At 35.2% G+C, this 19,471-nt stretch overlaps 1 protein-coding gene across 1 annotated transcript in view; it reads left to right on the top strand.

Moving 5' to 3' along the window:
• The window catches only part of EPHA5 (EPH receptor A5), a 321,239-nt gene that overhangs the window by 226,818 nt on the left and 74,950 nt on the right, over positions 1-19,471 (top strand). Inside the window, exons 6-7 of the mRNA XM_058547172.1 lie at positions 2,862-2,986; positions 10,071-10,230. Coding sequence (XP_058403155.1) covers positions 2,862-2,986; positions 10,071-10,230 — 285 coding nt within the window. The remainder of the gene's footprint in view (positions 1-2,861; positions 2,987-10,070; positions 10,231-19,471) is intronic.

Here is a 19,471-nt window from a genome sequence, read left to right as displayed (position 1 = left end):
TTAAGAAAATCCACTGTCTTCCTTATTCCTCTGTTACTGTTTCTACTTCAGTAAATTTGCTATTTTGCTACAAATGCTCTGATGAACTAGGGGGCGCATAGCTTCCTCTGTCTTGTTTCATGTCGTCTGTATGCTACATTCACAGTGCTGAATATGGCATAACTTTTCCCTCACTAGGAAGTCTATAGGGACTTTGAACCTATGCCAAAATGTGACTGTGAGAACTACCAGTCGATTACAATTTCCATGGAAGTAAACAGACTACGATTTCAATGCTTTTAGACAATTTTGGCTTTATATGCACACTATGTATTCTGTAGTACTCCAGAAAATTCTGTGGAACTGGACATGTTTAAGAAAACAAGATAAGGCTGAAAATGTGCATCTTGCTGAACCTGAATGTCACAAAGCTGTGTGATTAAAAGAATAACAGTAGACATTAAAGTACCAAAGTCAGAGTCCAGCCCAGTGGTGCAGTGGTTAAGTGCACGCGCTCTGCTTTGGCGGCCCAGGGTTTGCAGGTTCGGATCTTGGGTGCCCACCAATGCACCGCTTGTCAAGCCATGCTGTGGCAGCATCCCATATAAAGTAGAGGAAGATGGGCACGGATGTTAGCCCAGGGCCAATCTTCCTCGGCAAAAGGGGAGGATTGGCATTGAATGTTAGCTCAGGGCTGATTTTCTCACACACACACACAAAAATAAATAAATAAATAAAGTACCAAAGTCGCTATCACCCTATAATGGCTATGCAAAACACTAGATAGGTAGTTAAATTTTACTCTCTTATAGATTACATCTGTCTCTATTTATTTTAATTTTATTTAAAGATATAATTCACCCTTGAGTTTCCTAGTTGAGTTTGTTGACATAATAAAATAATAAAGAATAAAAGTTTTGTGTATATTTCTTTGAATTTTTACCACCAATCATTCATTCCATACATATTTATTGGACCCTCTGTCCCAGGAACTGTTCTAGATCTAGGGATTCAGCAATGAACAAAATAATATCTCTACTCTGATAAAAATTACATTCTACTTGAAAGGATTGAAAAAGGAAATATAATTAAGATATGTATATCATACGGTTCAAGAGCTAGGAAAAAAATAAAACACTGAAGGAGCAAAGAGAATGGTGAGTTGAGAGGGGCTGAGGATGAGAGGTGGTTACTCGACTCGTAGATAGATAGGAAAGGCCTCAGTGAGAAACGCGGAAGAGAGGGAGAGAGCCCTGGAGACGTCTGGAGGAGAAGCACCTCTGAATGCTGGAATGCCAAGTACAACGGTCCTTAGGCAGGAGTGTGTCTGAAGTGCCCTAAGAACAGAAAACCTGGGCAGAGCTGCTGAAGAACAGCAGGAGGTGAGGCCAGAGAAGATGCAGGGGGCCGCATGGTATTGATCCTTGTGTGCAATTCCAGATTTGTGTTTTACTTGAATGAGGCAGAAGGGCACTGGAGGGTTTTAACCATAGAAGCGACAAGATCTCATTTCTGTTTTTAAGTGATCAGCCTCTTCCCCTACTTTGCTTTCCCACTGCTACTGGGCCCAACAAACAGTTCTTCTAAACTTTGTTCTTGCTGTCTGTTACTCAAAGTAATGCCTCTGATTTGATTACATTTTCTGAGGAGTGGAAAAATTAATTAAATAGGACAGTGTGTTATTTTGTCTGAACAATGTTGGAAATTAAAATAGTTAGAAACTATATGTATATGATACATATAAATAATTTATATATGATATATTATATATTACATATATAACTATATATAATATATAATCACTAAATGCCTGATACTGTTCAGATAGGGCTATGACTGGTTATACACAACTCATTATGGCTGGCATCTTTTCCATCTTACTACATATACATTATACATATAATACACATATATATGATATATATTATATATTATTGCTCTCTCTCCACACACACACACACGTATAAACCATTCTTTAGTTCATGGTGTCTATGTCTTTGTAAAAGCTAACAACTGCAAAAATAAAGGTCACCTACATCAGAAAAATATTAGTCAACACCTCTTTATGGTGTCAAGCCCAGAGTCTATAAAAGTCTCAGCAGATTGATAAAAATGTATTTGAATCAATATCCATATGTTTGTGAATTCAAAATATCCAGACATATCTGAAATAGCATATATATTTTTTCTATTTTCATCAGAAAAGTAGTCATTTAATAGACACTGGCAGATAGTGATGAATACCATAAGTGATTGCTTATATCTTCTTAATGAAAAGTTTGGGAGAAATGGGAATGAAAGAAAATGTTTCTTTTATTTACTATTGTTTTCAAGATATACCACGTATTTAGTAACATATTTTTGAAGGAAAATCTCCACTCTATTTAATGTATGAATTTATATATGATTATAGGACCCACATGATTTCAAAAATAATAAATGATAAAAAAGAGACTTAATGTTGTGAAAATGGGGTAATGTAGATGATCATTTATATATTAGCATAATGGGATATATTATATAATAGAGTCCAAATTTTAGAAACATAGAACAGATCTAAGGTCATCAAAAATATATTCATTCTATAAAAAAAGTTCATTTATATTTCTAAACTTTATAAAGAAAATGTGGACTTAAGAGTCTATGTGACTACAGTTTTATTATGAGAAAATTCTCAGGATAATTAGTTGATTTATATCTGTAAACCCTTTAAAATTTGTAAAAACTTATGTTACAGAGAGAAAGTAAAATTATTTATAGGTTAAAAGACAATTCAATTTTTGGGGTTTTTATTATATTACATTCCAAGAATGCCAGTTATACACAGCTGTAATTTCAGGGCTCTGTTAATCATGCTACTCTTTACTTATACTATTTTGCAGCCCCCTCTCCAGTCACCAATGTGAAAAAGGGGAAGATTGCAAAAAACAGCATCTCTTTGTCTTGGCAAGAGCCAGATCGCCCCAATGGAATCATTCTGGAGTATGAAATCAAATATTTTGAAAAGGTGAGGCTAACAAAATAAAGAATGTTCTTTCTTTTTTTTTTTTTCACTTTTAGCAGCTGCAATTATTCAATTTGTAGAAAAGCATGGTGCAATTTTACGTGTAAATCAATGAGAATTGATTCTGCAGTCATGATTATGGAGGCTAGAAGTGTAAGGGGAGCACTCAATTTGTGTTCTGCTGCTGCCAAATAGTTTACGCTGCCGGAATACCGCCATATAGTCTAACATCAGCTTAACTAGTTTTCACAGCATTAAAAGATGAAGTCATAGGACGTTTTGAAAATGTCACAAACACTTAAGTGGTTGACCTTCAGTAGTGACTGCAGTGTACTATAAGGAAGAACACATGTGCTGATGGCCATTAACCCTACGTAATACCTACACCGTTAAGGAAGTGTGGGCAGATAAGATTCGAATATAAAGGAGAATTTCTTAAAATTCGTAACAAAATTCTAACACTATATTATAAACTTTATTTTAAATTTAAGGGCACAAAATTGGAAATGCATGCCTTACCACCCTATATTTTCTCGATTTCCTCTTCTTTCCTGAGTCGTCTCTTCGGTTCACTCTTACATATTTTCCCATAATAGTTGTTGAAGTCCAAAGTCAATAATCATCCCTCTTCCTCTTTTCTGAATCCTCAACCAAGTGAGCTATTGATAAAGGAATAATACAGATGGAAAATAAAGATGAGCTTAAATTTCTAGATTAGGACCGGAGAATGTGGCTTAGATATATAGTTACCATGAGTTTTCCTACCACTCCCACCTCCATTTTACTGGGATTTTTGTACAGTCTGGGTCTGAATGATGTACACTACTTAGAACAACCTGAGTTCTCATAGAGGACATAAAGATAGATGAGTGCCCAAACCAACCTCTAAGAGGTGGGTAGAAGACCCTGACCCAGAAGTGTGTGTGCTGTGGAAGTAGGAGCAGAAAAGATTGCAGACACAATGCAGAGAAGCAGGTCCCAGAAGAGAAGGGAAGGACTCAGCCACACTTACGCAACTGCTTCTCCCAAACTCAGAGAGACATTGCTCCTCTCTTAGGAAAGAGTGAAGAAGGTGGGAGGAAGTTCAAAAAATTGTTTTGCAATACCTAAGAAATTGTCCAAGCTAGGATGTTGGAAACGAGAGGGGGAATAAATGGTTCACCTTATAGTAATGCAAAAAAATATCATGAAAAATACTGATATCCTATGAATGGAAATTACTTAAAAATCCAATATTCTATGTATACGCAAGATAAAAGAGTATAGGTAAATACACTGAAATATGTTGAAATAATTCATAGCATTGTAGAGATTTTTTAAAAATTTGCTTCTTTCCTTCATTGATTCAACAACTGCCTATGTAAACTTACAACAGAAAACAAAATGGTAGGATGTGGGGCAGAGTGGGGCCATCCACATATTCTCTCTAGGTTTCAGATGTCTATACAATGTTCATATATTGATTTTATAAATAGATGAATAAACAATCAATTATTACTCTCGAAATAGTTATCTTTCTAGGAATGACTTGCTGATAGTATCACATGTAACTATTGGATTTTTAGGGAATATAAATCAAGATACCTGTAAGATATTTCACAAAAAATACATTATCAAATACATTATTCAGTCTAGGAGAATACCTCTGAGACAAAGCTATGTTGGGTTATGGTTTACAGTGTTTATTGTTAACAAAAAAAATGGGGTAAATCAAGTGAAGTGTTGTGACATTAATATTCCTCACTGATTCCTCTTTCTCTGGGAGTAGTAGTCCAGACTGCATTGCAAGTTCTAGAAGTCTACAATTTCAACACAAGCTATAGCCGAAACTAATTTGTTAAATTAAAGTTTACATTCTTTATTCAAGTTTTTGTAAACTTTATTACTGTGTACTAATGCAAAGCTAGGTAAATAGAGTGATTTTTGTACATTCTTACATTTCAAATATATATGTAAACATAGGCTGAATTATTTTATAAACATTTTAAGTTTCCAAATTTTTATTTTCATTAAAGTTGATTTTAACAGAAGTTTATATCCACATGACATTTTAAAATAACTAAACAAAAACCATATATTCGAATATACGTATTTGAGGTGAAATTAAGTTCAACAGCAGGAAGAGTAAAAGTTTGACAAGTACTTATTTTCCTGTGTTGTTTTTCTTCCCCTGAAGCAACTAGCTGAACCATTGTCTGGTTTTCTTTTTTGTCTTTGAGGAAATTATCCTACTTTTTTTCCCTGATGAGCAACCTTTGATGGTTTTTACTGTTACTTCGCAGCATATGCATGAGTTTCATATACATAATATTCAATAGGAGTAGGGATTTTTCCTTTCTTTCTCTCTTTTTCTTTAAGCTGCTGCTTCTGTTAAAACAAAGAGTTGCTCAGGAAGTGATAGAGAGGATTCCTTTTCTATTAATATTCCTTGTAATGAATTTTATCTGTATTGTGGAATATTTTCTTTATAGTTTTTTTTTGTGTGTGTGAGGAAGATCAGCCCTGTGCTAACATCTGCCAATCCTCCTCTTTTTATTCGCTGAGGAAGACTGGCCCTGGGCTAACATCTGTGCCCATCTTCCTCCACTTTATATGGGATGCCGCCATAGCATGGCTTGCCAAGCGGTGAGTCAGTGCGCGCCCGGGATCCGAACCAGTGGACCCCAGGCCACCGCAGCGGAGTGTGCGCACTTAACCGCTTGTGCCACCAGGCCGGCCCCAGTTCAATTATTTTTAAATTATATTTATTTCGGTAAGATCTGGTTTATATTTAACACTATATTAATGCATTCTATTATCTACATAACTCAAAGTAAGAAAAGATGATTTTGGAAAAAGATTTCTGTACAAATCTTCAATAAATGAATAACAAGTTGCCTACTTAAATGCTGTAAAAGCAACAAAACCTTTATATGATATATTATTTCAGTGAAGTTTTTAACTTCTTTTGGTCAGGGGTTTCCTTTTCACAGTGACAATATTAATTCCCAGACCTTTTTGCCAAGCAAAACTATTGAGCATACCAGTAAAATACACATCAAGTTTTTTTAACACTTTCAGAAGGAAAAAAAGGATAATGAGTTTTTATGCCATATATTGAGGTGGGGATCCTGATAGGTCTCCAGAGCTCATTTCGAACCTTCAGAATGACACCACCGTTTTATTGGATGGCTCTTGGCCAGACACAGGTGGCAGAGCTTTCCAAGTCTCCTGCATTTGCCAGCTGGCATTTCTGCCTGCGATTGCCCTGCTCTAATAGAGGTCATCGGGCCTCTCTGCTCCTGCTTGGTGATGGGCCCATTGCCATCTCTTAATTAAAGGCAGAGGCAAAGGGAAGCTGCCCCTTGGCAGGGTGTTTGCCAGCTGGCTTCTTCTGTCAAGGCCCTCCCCTCGCTGCATGTGAACAGTGTTTGCTAAGCAGCTGGGGAATGTAGCTCATTTGCTCAGCTGGGGCAGGAAGGCAGCAAAAGCCACTGCCCTGACCAAGGACTTGGCAGCCATTTAGTTGTGGGTGTTGAAGATGTGTATATAAGGTTTGTGATATGAAGGAAATTATAATACGAGGGTGACTTGAAGGAGTGGAACAGAAGCAAATTTTGGAAGATACTCAGATAATTCAAAATGTGTAGTTATGAGTTTTGATTCTCTAAATGTATGCTTTGCTAAGTCCCTTCGATAATATAGTATTCAACTAACTCAGAGAGACAATGTACAATCAGACCTGTGATAAGGAATCACTGAGACTTACATAATGTTAATAGATAAATCAGATGGAATGTTGTATAATTTTGTGCAATTGATATAAGATCATGCATTATTTCAAGGAGTAGCATTTCAATTTCCTTGTAATTTTTTTTCCCTTTTCTGGCCAAAGTATCAATTTCTAGTTTTTTTATAAAACATATTAATTGTGACTTCAATAGTTAGGAGTTACAACTATGTAAGATTTATAAAATTCTTCTGTTTTTTCCCTTTCAATAGAAGAATTTGCCATCATGCTATAGGGTCAAATCAAATTTACCTAGGGTGCCGGCCCCGTGGCTTAGCAGTTAAGTATGTGCGCTCCGCTACTGGCGGCCCGGGTTTGGATCCTGGGTGCACAGCGACGCACTGCTTGTCCGGCCATGCTGAGGCGGCCTCCCACATACGGCAGCTAGAAGGATGCAACTATGATATACCACTATCTACTAGGGCTTTGGGGCGAAAAAGGGAAGAAAAAAAAAAGGAGAAGGATTGGCAATAGATGTTAGCTCAGGACCGGTCTTCCTCAACAAAAAAAGAGGAGGATTGGCATGGATGTTAGCTCAGGGCTGATCTTCCTCACAAAAAAACAAACAAACAAATTTACCTAGACCCTCTTACATTGTGGAGATTGTGCTGTGTGCTATGTATATTCTCTCTATCTCTATGTCCTCACAATGCTCTTCATAAATAATTTCACCCCATTTCAAAGAAGAAAAACACTGAGATTGAGTTGTGTACCCACATTTACACACCAACTTAGTTAATAACATGTCTGGAATTCTAACCCTGAAATTCCTGTGCTCTTTTATAAAAAAAGAAAAACCTTACTTTACATGAAAATGTTAATATTCTATGTAAAAAATCATAATTATATCAAATATATCAGAATCTTAACTTTAGTTTTATTTAGCTTTTTTCACCAACTTAAATTCCCTTTAAACAAACTGAAAGTAATAGTGAACAGGTATTTAATCATTTCTTACTGAAAATTTCTGCTGCAATCACAGTCAAGCTGGAAAGGATAATATTGAGAAAGTCTTGCACTTTCACTCATAAACTTGAGCATCTCAGAACGGCAGTAACTACAATGTTTAAAGAAGCTATTTACCCATTTTAAAAAGACAACATCAAGAAATTGTCTGCTTTTTTACTGCTGTACCACTAGCATATAGAAGGGGTACTAGACTAGATAAGAGATCAATAAATGTATGTGAATGAAGAAAATGACTGACATTATTAGGTAAAGTTTTATAGGATGTAATTATCTACTTGGAATCCTTTGCAAAACTCTAATAAAATGTCTTAAACACTTTAAAGATTAGGCACTTAACGTGTGCATTAAAAATGTAAAGATCAATCATTTGTATAGAATTAATCAGAAAACCTATTTAGGTTAGAAATTAGACTATACCTATCTATAGAGATATTTGAGTATACTTAACCCTAAGATAATTTTATATGTTTAAACATATTAAAAGAAGAATGATAAAACTGCCTTAAAAGAAGAATGTTTGTAGGTTGTGTATTTTAGGCTGTATTGGTGGTGGTATAGAAGGTGGTTAGAAGTCAACTTTGATGTGTCAAATTAGAAAAACATTAAAATAATAATTATAACCATTAAAGCATGTACTTTACAATTTATTAAAGTGTTTCACAGGCATGACTGTTTCAATCTTGCCACATCTCTGTGAGGATATCCAGGCAACAATTTCTATCCCAGATAGAAAGATACAAAAAACTGAAGGTAAAAGTAAAAATGGACTTCCACATTTTAGCACACTATTTCAGTGTCCACACTCAAGTTTCCACATGGCATGCTGCTATCCATTGTGAACCTCAAGGGAGAAAGAGTGTGGCTTGCATTTGTTTGCACATTAATAGCATTGTGAAGATCAAATAGCAGCCACATTCCCTATTAGAGTGCTTCAGAAGTAAATATTCTACTCTTGTTTTCAATTTTCTTCTCATTTAGGAAAAAAAGTCCTTTACGTGTTATTCTCATTAGATCTTTAAAAAAAAATCAATCAAGAGGCTGGCCTAGTGTCATAGTGGTTAAGTAAGTTCATGTGCTCTGCTTTGGCGGCCCAGGGTTTGCAGGTTTGGATCCCAGGCACAGACCTATGCACCTCTTATGAAGCCATGCTGTGGCAGCATCCCACATATAAAACAGAGGGAGATGGGCACAGCTATTAGCTCAGGGCCAATCTTCCTGGTGAAAAAGAGGAAGATTGGCAATGGATTTTAGCTCAAGGCTAATCTTCCTCACCAAAAAAAAAAAAAAAATCAATTGATACATGTTTCTATCTGTAAAGACAAAATTCCCTGAAATATTTAGAAAACGATAGTCTATAGTCATCAGTCAGGTTATTGTAAATAAAAACCACTTATTTAAAAAGGAGGAATAATCTCTAACCATTATCTATCTTTAATTTGTCCTTTAATATCTATGAGAAATATAATAAATATGGAAAGACTTTTAGGGAAAAAACAAGTTTAGCCAAGAATTCACACAGAAAAATATAAGGAAGAGGAAAGTTCAAAACAAGACCTTTGTGCGTTTGAAATCTTTATAGGTCTAAGATTTTATGTTCAGCCTGGTGACTTCAGAGACAATGAGGAGTTATGGATGGTTAGTCTAGACTTTGTTAGCAGTCAAAATAGGAACAGTTCCTCTTTGGTTCAGTTTCCAAAACTATCTGTCCAGTGATTTTTTTTTCCTACTCCATCTCTGTTCACTACTCATCCAGCCCAAACACATAAAAGTGAAAAAATAAAAACTTTTTCAAAAGGAGAAAAAGTTTTGCTTATTTACGAAATTTTAGACTTAGTGAATTGAAATTAAAGTGGTTCTCTAGTGAAGTCATTCCTTCTCCTAAGCTCTAAATATAATTAGAAATTGAATTCACTAAAGATGTAAAGCGTAAGTCCTGTCTGGCAGTGTATGAGACATTGTCACCTTTCTCTATGAACAGGCAGATGTGCTCCAATAAAACATTTATTAGAAAAACAAGCACAGAAATAAAGTACTAAATTAGAGTCTGTAAAATAATTTATCTTCTGCAAACTGTATTTTAAAATTTACAAATCTATTTTTACCAACGGCAAGTATGGTGGATGGGTGAACATGTCACCCACCATCTTTGAGCTCTAGAAAACACTTTAAGTTTCTATATAAAAACCTAGGTTGTGTAGGTTTTATTTTTTCTAAAACATTATATTTGTAGTAATAGCAAGTCTATTAGTTTCTGATTAATTTTCTGATCTATGATTCTGAGTTTTGCTGTCATATAGTAATTCATACATTGACTTTTTTTTTTTATTGTATGTGCATGTGTAATCCAAGGACCAAGAAACCAGCTATACAATTATCAAATCTAAAGAGACAACTATAACTGCAGAGGGCTTGAAACCAGCTTCAGTATACGTCTTCCAAATTCGAGCACGCACAGCAGCAGGCTATGGTGTCTTCAGTCGAAGATTTGAGTTTGAAACCATCCCAGTGTGTAAGTCATTTTAATTACTGTCAACTCATGTCTCTGTAATGGTTACCAGAAAAGAGTCAGTGGATCAATACTCTCCCTGGGCATTCTGTCAGTCTCCTGCACCTCTCTCTCCCAGGCATGACCCCTCCAGGTAGGAAGCATCTGTCATGCTATGATGGCAGCTTAGCCTGTTAACACATCGGTCCCCTCTCCTCATCGCATTTAGTCTACTGGGAGATGAAACATCAGGAGATCCTTAAGAAATGTTTAAACCTTGCTTTTAAAGACTTTCATTCCACTGCTGCCATACTTTATTGAATTATTGCCATTTACTTTTCACTTGTTTTATTGAACTATGCTACCAGGTTTAGTCTTTCTATGAAAATTCCACAGGGAGCTTTCATTAGCATTGAGTTTGGCAAGAAAATTGTGCTCTCAGGAAACAATCTGATTGTTTTAAAAAAATCTAAATCTCTGGCAATGTCTCTGAATGGAGGGTCTGGAAATATTTCTGGAAAACCCTTCTTGTACCATATTTTTATTCCTAAAATAGCATAAAACTTTTTCCACATTTTAATATCAATCAAAATATTTAGATTACTTACTTGTCCTAAAACAAATACATTAAAAGCAAGATTAGAAGACAATAATTTGTCTTGTTATAGATTAAAGAGCTGACACTATTAAAATTTTGTTATCAAGAAAGTAGCACACAGGAGTAGTGTGAAATGTCAAATATGTGTGTGTGTGTGTGTATATATATGGGCATATATATGTGTGTGTGAGTATATATATACTTTTTAAATGCAGGTCATGTCAGAATTAGTGATTTTAAAATGAGGAAAATAAAATGCATATTTCATCCCTTTGAAACCAACAAAATGAGAGCTTCGTTTATCAGATTTACCTTGTAATGATTAGAAGATTTACCAAATTAAAATGTCCACAAACCGATATAATACAACTCTTTAGAAAATCAAGATACACTTCTGTTTAAAGCGTGTTTTACTGAATGAGCTAGAAAATAATTGTTATTACTCAAAAAATAGCTTTAAAAGTGTTACTTCAATTGATTTTATACAGACTAGGAGGCCATTGTGGAAAATGATAGATTATTTTCTTTCTACTCAAGGAAAATTCCACGTCTTTGATTTAATTGAAAATCTCACTTATGTGCTTTACCAACTCTGGGAACAAACCCAGTGAGTAGGATCTCACAATATGCTTGAGTGCTTGGATAACTATATAAATGAAAAATCCCGGTTGAAAAGATTACAAAATTCTACTTAGTTTCAGGATGTTGGCACGTTCAGCAACTAGTTTTTCTGCAGACTTTTTGGTACTCCTTCCCTTACTTTTTTTATTAAATAGAAATTTCTAGGCATGCCAAAATTCATCCATTTGATCACCAAGAGAACTAATAAGAGGTCATCTTCCATATAGTTTTATAAAACTCATCTGAGACTGTCTTCTTTTAAAATTTTTCCTACACAATTTCTAGAGGAAAAGAAATATTACACAACAATTTTTTACTACAAAAGTAGATTTCAGTGTTATTATTAATAGATAATGAAAATATTTTAAGGCTGTATGGCTCCTAGCTATTAGTGTGAAATTTCATTTTTTGTTGTTGTTGTTGTGAAAAAGATCAGCCCTGAGCTAACGTCCAACTCTGATCCTCCTCTTTTTTTTTTTTTGTGAGGAGATCAGCCCTGAGCTAACATCCGCCAATCCTCCTCTTTTTTTTTTTTTTTTTTGCTGAGGAAGACGGCCCTGGGCTAACATCGGTGCCCATCTTCCTCCACTTTATATGGGACGCCGCCACAGCATGGCTTACCAAGCAGTGCGTCAGTGCGCGCCCTGGATCCGAACCAGCGAAACCCGGGCCGCCGCAGCAGAGCGCGCGCACTTAACCGCTTGCGCCACCGGGCCGGCCCCTGATCCTCCTCTTTTTTTTGCCAAGGAAGATTGGCCCTGAGCTAACATCTGTGCCCATCTTCCTCTACTTTATATGGGATGCGGCCACAGCATGGCATGACAAGTGGTGCGTCCATGCGCGCCTGGGATCCTAACCCACAAATCCTGGGCTGCCGAAGCGGAACGCACACACTTAACTGCTTGAAATTTCATTTTTATTTCAGTATGCATACATGTATTTGCAAACGTTTTAAGAATAATTTTTTCTTTGACCAAGTATCTATTACATACTGATGCCCTTTGACCTTTAGGTAGGATCCTTTCTGGATAAAATTCAACAAGAATGTACTGACCACCTATTACATGTTCAGCTTTATGAGGCGCTGGAGAAATTGACATGAATAACACATGGAAACTTCTATCCAGAGAATAAGAATGCAGTCTATTTAATTCTGAAGAATGGAATATTTGTTTCGAGGGCCATTTTAGGATAATACTTTTGTTTGTTATTTAAAAAGTTGTTTACTCCCTACACATTAAAAGACTTTTCACTCTAGGTACTGTGAGTGACTCAAGTGACTTTAAAGCGCAATCCCTCCTTTTTTTTTTGCTTTTTTTGCTAAGGAAGATTGGCTCTGAGCTAATATCTGTGCCAGTCTTCCTCTGTTTTGTATATTTGATGCCGCTTGGCTTGATGAGCAGTATGCAGGTCCGTACCCAGGATCCAAACTTGCAAACCCCGGGCCTCTGAAGTGGAGCATGCAAACCTAACCGCTATGCCACTGGGCTGCCCCACAATCCCTCCTTTGTATATAGTCTAATAAGGAGTTAATAATAATATAATATAATATATATTATGTAATAATTGATCATTAAAATAACACTTCCTTTTAGGAACTTCTGTAGCATTTGTGTTATATGCCATTCATTTGACAATTATTTATGTAGTATTTTGTGAAATTACTTTATTTTATTGGGCAATTACTTAATATCATAATTTAATTCTTCACATACATATATTATTTCCACAATACAGTCTACAAAGACTTGAATGCAGGAATTATGGTATATTAAACATATTTACATTTTTCCTATTAAAGTTATCAGTAGTTTTTATTTGACGGGTGACAGTTAAGAATACTGGCTTTAATGAGTCATTTTTACTAAGGGAAATCTATCTTATCATTCAAGTATGTTAGGACAAAAAATTATCTGAAAATCGTTACCTTGAACATACACTTTAAAAAGATTTTTCTCATTGATTACTCAGTTCATGATAATGATGCATCATAATGGTACATTGACACATTATGTTATTGATATGCTTAATTTTTAAAATTTATTCATTATTAATTTATATTTTACTTCAGTCAAAAAATGGTGATGAAGGGCTTTCCTTTTTTATCTACATTATCTCGTATCTCAAAATATAGCCTTAAGGCCGCCCCATGGCGTAGCAGTTAAGTTTGCGTGCACCATTTCCGTGGCCCAGGGTTCGTAGGTTTGGATCCTGGGCGCACTCCAACATACTGCTTGTCAAGCCATGCTGTGGCAGCGTCCCATATAAAGCAGAGGAAGATGGGCATGGATGTTAGCCCAGGGCCCATCTTCCTCAGCAAAAGGAGGAGGATTGGCAACAGATGTTAGCTCAGGGCTAATAGTCCTCACACACACAAAATATATATAGCCCTAAAACCAAATGCAAATAGTAGTAAAAACAGGAACGCAAAAATATTTATTTTAGAAAAGCTATTTAACATGAGGATTTGGGTAGAAAATCTCCAACTATTCTTTCTCTCTCAAGCTTTAGTTTATGTATTGTAACCGACTATTATCCACTTTATTTTGATTTTATTGTGCATACAATTAACTGTGTTTAAAATTTACTCCTTATGTTATCCCTTTTCCCAACAGTAATGATAAAAACACACCAATAAACTTAGCGTGAATGAAACCATCCAGCCAACCTAGTTAGCTCTTTTTCTGGTTTCTTTTAATATAAATTGCTTTAAAACTTTGAGACTATCACTGAATCTTTCTTAACCCCTACTTGCCCAAGAACTACCAAACATCTTTATGTTTGTTTTATGATTTGTCCCCCAATACATCACTCCCTTTCATCCAACTCTTAACCTATCTAATTCAAATCTGTATAACCCAACTGCTGGAATAATGCTATTCTGCTCTTTAAGTGAAATTTTATTGAGATAATTATGAATTCACATGCAATTGTAAGTAACAATACAGAGAGAACTCTTGTACATTTTGCTTAGTTTCCCCCAATGGTAACATTTTGCAAAACTATAATATAATATCACAACCAGGATGTTGATATTGGTGCAATCCACCAATTTTACTCACATTTCCTTGTTCTCCTTTGTATTCGTGTGTGTAGACGTGTGTGTGTATTAAGTTCTACACAATTTGGTCACTTGTAACTTCGTGTATCTACCATCACAATCAAGATTCTGAATATTGTCCATATCACAAGGAACCCTTGTGTTGCCCTTTCATAACTGCACCTACTGCCTCCAGGAACAACTCCCATCCCATAACAAATCCCTGGTAACCACTAATTTCTAAACATCCATTTCTAAAATTTTGACATTTCAAAAATGTTTTATAAATGGAATCATACAATATATTACCTTTTAGTTTGGAATTGGCTTTTTTCACTCAGCACAGTTCCCTGGAGATTCATCCAAGTTGTTGTGCATATCAAGTTTGTTTCTTTTTATTGTGGAGTAATATTCCCATGACATGTATGTACTGCAGTTTGTGTAACCATTCCCCTGTTGCAGGATATCTGAGCTGATTCCGGTGTTTGCTATTATAAATAAAAGTGCTATGAACATTTGGGTATATGATTTTGTTTCAACCTAAGTTTTCATTTCCCTGGGATAAATGTCTAAGAGTACAATTGCTGGATCATGTGGTAATTGCATGTTTAATTTTGTAAGAAACTGCCAAACTGTTTTCCAGAGTGGCTGTACTGTTTTAAATTCCCATCAGCAACATATGAGTGATCAGTTTCTCTACATCCTCATCAGCATTTGGTGTTGTCACCTTTTTTTTTTTTTTTTAGTCATTTTGGACAAGTAGGTAGTGATATCTTGTGGTTTTAATTTAAATTTCCCTGATGGCTAATGTTGTTCAATGTCTTTTCATGTGCTTATTTGCCTGCTGTACTGTTTTAAATTTCTTCATTAACTCTATGTACTCATATTACATATCAAAAATTGTAACTTTGATCAGATTATCCTGATCAGGAAAGTTAATTGATAATTACTGCTGTGGGACAAAGATCCTAAATTCTCAGGCTGACCTTCAAAAGCCCTTATGATCTGGCTTTAACAAATCTCTTCAACCTCAATGATTAACTGTTCAAATATGTAGCTAAAACTGGAGAATAGCTATGTCATATGGGTTTGCAACCAGGAGTGTAGGAAGCAAAGTGAGGGAAAACAATGTGATTTCTCAACATATGCTACCTTGAAGTTTCCAGGGATGATGTAAATATATAATGACTGAAAAAAGAAACATTATTATTTGCTAAAGAATATTAATTTTTATAACTGATATCCTTTTAACAAGTGCGTTACATTACTCCAAAATTTGCTTTTAAGCATTCCTAAAACATTTCTCAGCTATTCTTTGAAAATTACATCATAAATCAACTAACTCTTAATAAACGTACATAAGAAAATGGGAAATATAAGTGACTGGAGATTCATGTCTATAAAGATGAAAAAATTTAACAATACATTAAAAGAATAATTATGGATCATACTGAGCTTAGGAATTTTTTTTCTGCTGCTAAAGAATGAACAAGTATGAAAAATTGACAGTACCCTAAAAATTCTGTATATTTTCAACTTAGTTGATATAATTGAGAATATTATTGATGCTGTCAAGGCAAACAGAGGAATAAATAGTATAAAATCTTGATGAATTATTTCCTATTAGAAATAGCTCACAAATTAATTAGTGCATGTGAAAGAGTTAATAATTAAAACCCATCAAGGAACTTAGAAAATGCTATAAATTAAAAAAATATATGAAAATGTATTCTTTAAATTCTTCCTCACAGACCCTTGATTTAATTTCCTATTAAACAAAAAGATCAGATTGCAGTGCCCTGTCAATAAAAACATATAAATATAAATGTTTGTGATTTTAATTACTTACAAAATGTTTTCATAAAATGTATTAAACATTTGAAAAATTTTGGTATGCCATTAACAATTGTTTTAATGCAAGATATTATCCCATACCTAGGTGCATATTTTAACACATTGTTAAATTAGATCTTGGCAATTATTAAAAATGAATCATTTGATGCTACTAAGTACCCACATTTTTTTTGTCAAAATTAGTACTCTGGTTAGCGTGAAATGGCCTTGTCTTTTTTCTATACCTGTGATTGATCATGCCTCCTTCCTCCGAAACCATATCTCTGAGAGTTCCCAACTGACATATGGAGATCAGAAAGATTTGCCAGAGTCGGTTTACAAGGGCTTTTGAAGGCCAAATGGAGAATTTGGGAATTATTTTCCAAAAGTGGTAGGTATCTATGAACTTTTTGATCAGAGAAACATGATCAAAGTGATATTTTTGGATATTTCATGTTAGTACACGGAAGGCAAAGGGAACACTTAAAACACAATGAACCGTATTCCAGCAGATTTGAATCAAATAGGTCAGTGTTGGATGAAAAAAAAAGTAATGCATGGGGAAAAACATAAATGAAACACAAAAATATTTGGTAATTAGTGGGCAACTAGGGGTTAAGAAAATTCAGTGATAGTTAAAATAAACCGGAAAGAGATCGACTTAGTCTGGTTTGTTGGTTTGATTTGTGGTAAGTTTATTTATTGATGTGTTTTTGTTAATGCCCTGGGCGTGGATGTAGTATAAGGGTCGATTTTAAACATGTTTATTTTTATGTGAAAATAAAATCCAAATAAAGAGGAAATAGTCTGTTTTTTAAAATAGTGATACTATGAAGAGAAGTAAGAGTTGGAGATATAAATTCGGGTCTCTTTAGCTTCTAGTTAACTGATGTCACAAGCAAAAAAGTATCTATGAGGGGAGACAGGAAGGAAGGTGGGAAAAGAGAAAGATAGGAAGAAAGAGAGAGAGCAGAGAAGTGTGGAAGATCAGGAGCCAGCATTCATCAGGAATTGCTCACACACAAGATGCGAGAAGAGAAGGTGGAGCCAACAGAACTGCCCCAGTAGTGCTTCAGAGTGGGAAAAAGAGAAAATAGCTCGTCTGATGTCGTAGAAACCAAGAGGAGGAGAGTTTCAAGGATGACGTATATGTCCAACAAGGTCAAATACCTTATTATCATGCACGGTAAGGTAAAGGGAGAGTACTCATTGCATTTAGCAAAATCATGTGTAGAACTCAAAGGCAGAATAGGAAAAGTTTCAGAGAGAATTTAATAATGTTGCTTCTTGGAAGTTGAGGCTGGTTCTATCTAGAACTCAGTCAAGATTCTGAAAAATAGGACAGAATAAGGATGATAAATAAAGCAGGAGATAATAGTATGTAGAAATAATATTTACTATTTATTTAAGGCTGGCAATAGTCGAAGCACTATACTAAGTGCTTTATATGTGTTACCTCTAATCTTAACAGAACTATATATGATCCAGGGAAATTATCCCTATTTGGAGATAAAAGAAATGGATTTTATAAGGTTAAATAATTTGCCCTGGCCCACATGTCTAGTAAATGTTGAACCTGTTTTCAAATTCAAGTTGAACTAACATCAGTAAGTTTAGGTATAAGAATTTGTTTCCCTCGAGAGGAGATATGTGTTCAGGTTGTAAGCAGCAGAGAAGTAGCCTGTAAGGGAATGAAAATCCCTTCTGGAGGGAGATCTTTGAAGGAGCAACGTTTTGAGAGAGACAGGAAGGGCTCTAACAGAGGAGTTAGGTAAAGCAAAAGAAGGTTATGCAGTTATATTTAACCATAAAGTTCAGATTTGATCACTCTCATTTATCTATAAAGTTTAACATTTCAAAAATATGGGAAATGGGAATGGATTAGTGTACTGAGAAAATGAGGAAGACTAAATATGAGGATGATTTTGTTAGGAAATTAATAAGAGAATCGAAGGCACTGGAGCAGCAGTTGGAACCCAATCAAAATAACATTGAACTTATATGGGCCAAGTCTGCATGATTTTCTCTTGAAACAGCCCCTGCCAAAAAGAAAGTTAAAGAATGAGAGAAAGTGATGGTATAAGTAATCTGAGTTTAGAGATTAATAAAACAAATTTTGGAGAAGGCTACTAGTGATAGTGGGGTAGCTTTGCCCTGCCCCATTTTTTTTTTTTTTTGTGAGAAAGATCAGTTCTGAGCTAACATCCATGCCAATCCTCCTCCTTTTTTTGCTGAGGAAGACTGGCCCTGGGCTAACATCTCTGCCCATGTTCCTCTACTTTATATGGGACGCTGCCACAGCATGGCCTGACAAGCAGTGCATCGGTGCGCACCCGGGATCTGTACCCGGGCCGCCAGAAGCGGAGCCCGGGCCCCTGCCTTGCCCCATTTTTATTGCTCACCAGTATTAAATTCCCTACCACATACCTCAGCATCAGAGAATAGAAGAAAACAAGATAAAGAGCCATTGAATTGCAACTACTATCATCCAAGTAGAAAGAGGGTAAGAGCATACATTTAGATTGCAAATAATATTTTTTCTCGTACATTAGCCAGCTGTTGATATTGCGCTCTGAAGATGGGTCTGAGAGAGTTGAAAGTAAAGATCAGTACAAGAAGGCGTTCAGGGAGTCAGTCAGTTTTGGTTAGAAAGAATCAAGGAAGAGCCGACAAGAATAGTAAGGGAAGTGTTTGGATGTCCAAAACTATTGATGGGGCCAAGGTCTGGGAAGGGGTTGTAAAAAACAGAACGTGAAAAGTATATTTGTTATTAGTTTTGTTGACTTGATATTTATTATCATAGAGGTGAATTAATGCCACTCTGAATTTATCAAACTGATTATGTCGTTAAATAATAAGCAAACTGGATATCCTATTGAGGGTTTCTTGAGAACATTAGTAAAATTTATTTTGTTCTATAGGTTTCTTATTTTAATCAGGTTAGGTTTTGAGCACAAAAGAGAAACTATCTTGCTTATTTAGGTACAACTATCAAATCGTGTCCATATTCCTCTTATTATGGTAATTGCATTGTTAAAATATAAAATATTTTATCTAAATTCAGATTTTTTTTAAAAAAATGACGTAAATAAGTCTAATCTTACTGCAGACTTCTCAAATTTCTAAAAGTATGCCTTGATATTTTTCAAAAAGTGGTGCTACTTATAAAATAT

This window comes from Diceros bicornis, chromosome 8 (genome assembly GCF_020826845.1).
Source record: "Diceros bicornis minor isolate mBicDic1 chromosome 8, mDicBic1.mat.cur, whole genome shotgun sequence".
Lineage (NCBI taxonomy): Eukaryota > Metazoa > Chordata > Mammalia > Perissodactyla > Rhinocerotidae > Diceros > Diceros bicornis.
Note: the sequence above shows the minus strand (reverse complement) of the source record. Positions and strands in the feature narration are given on the sequence as shown.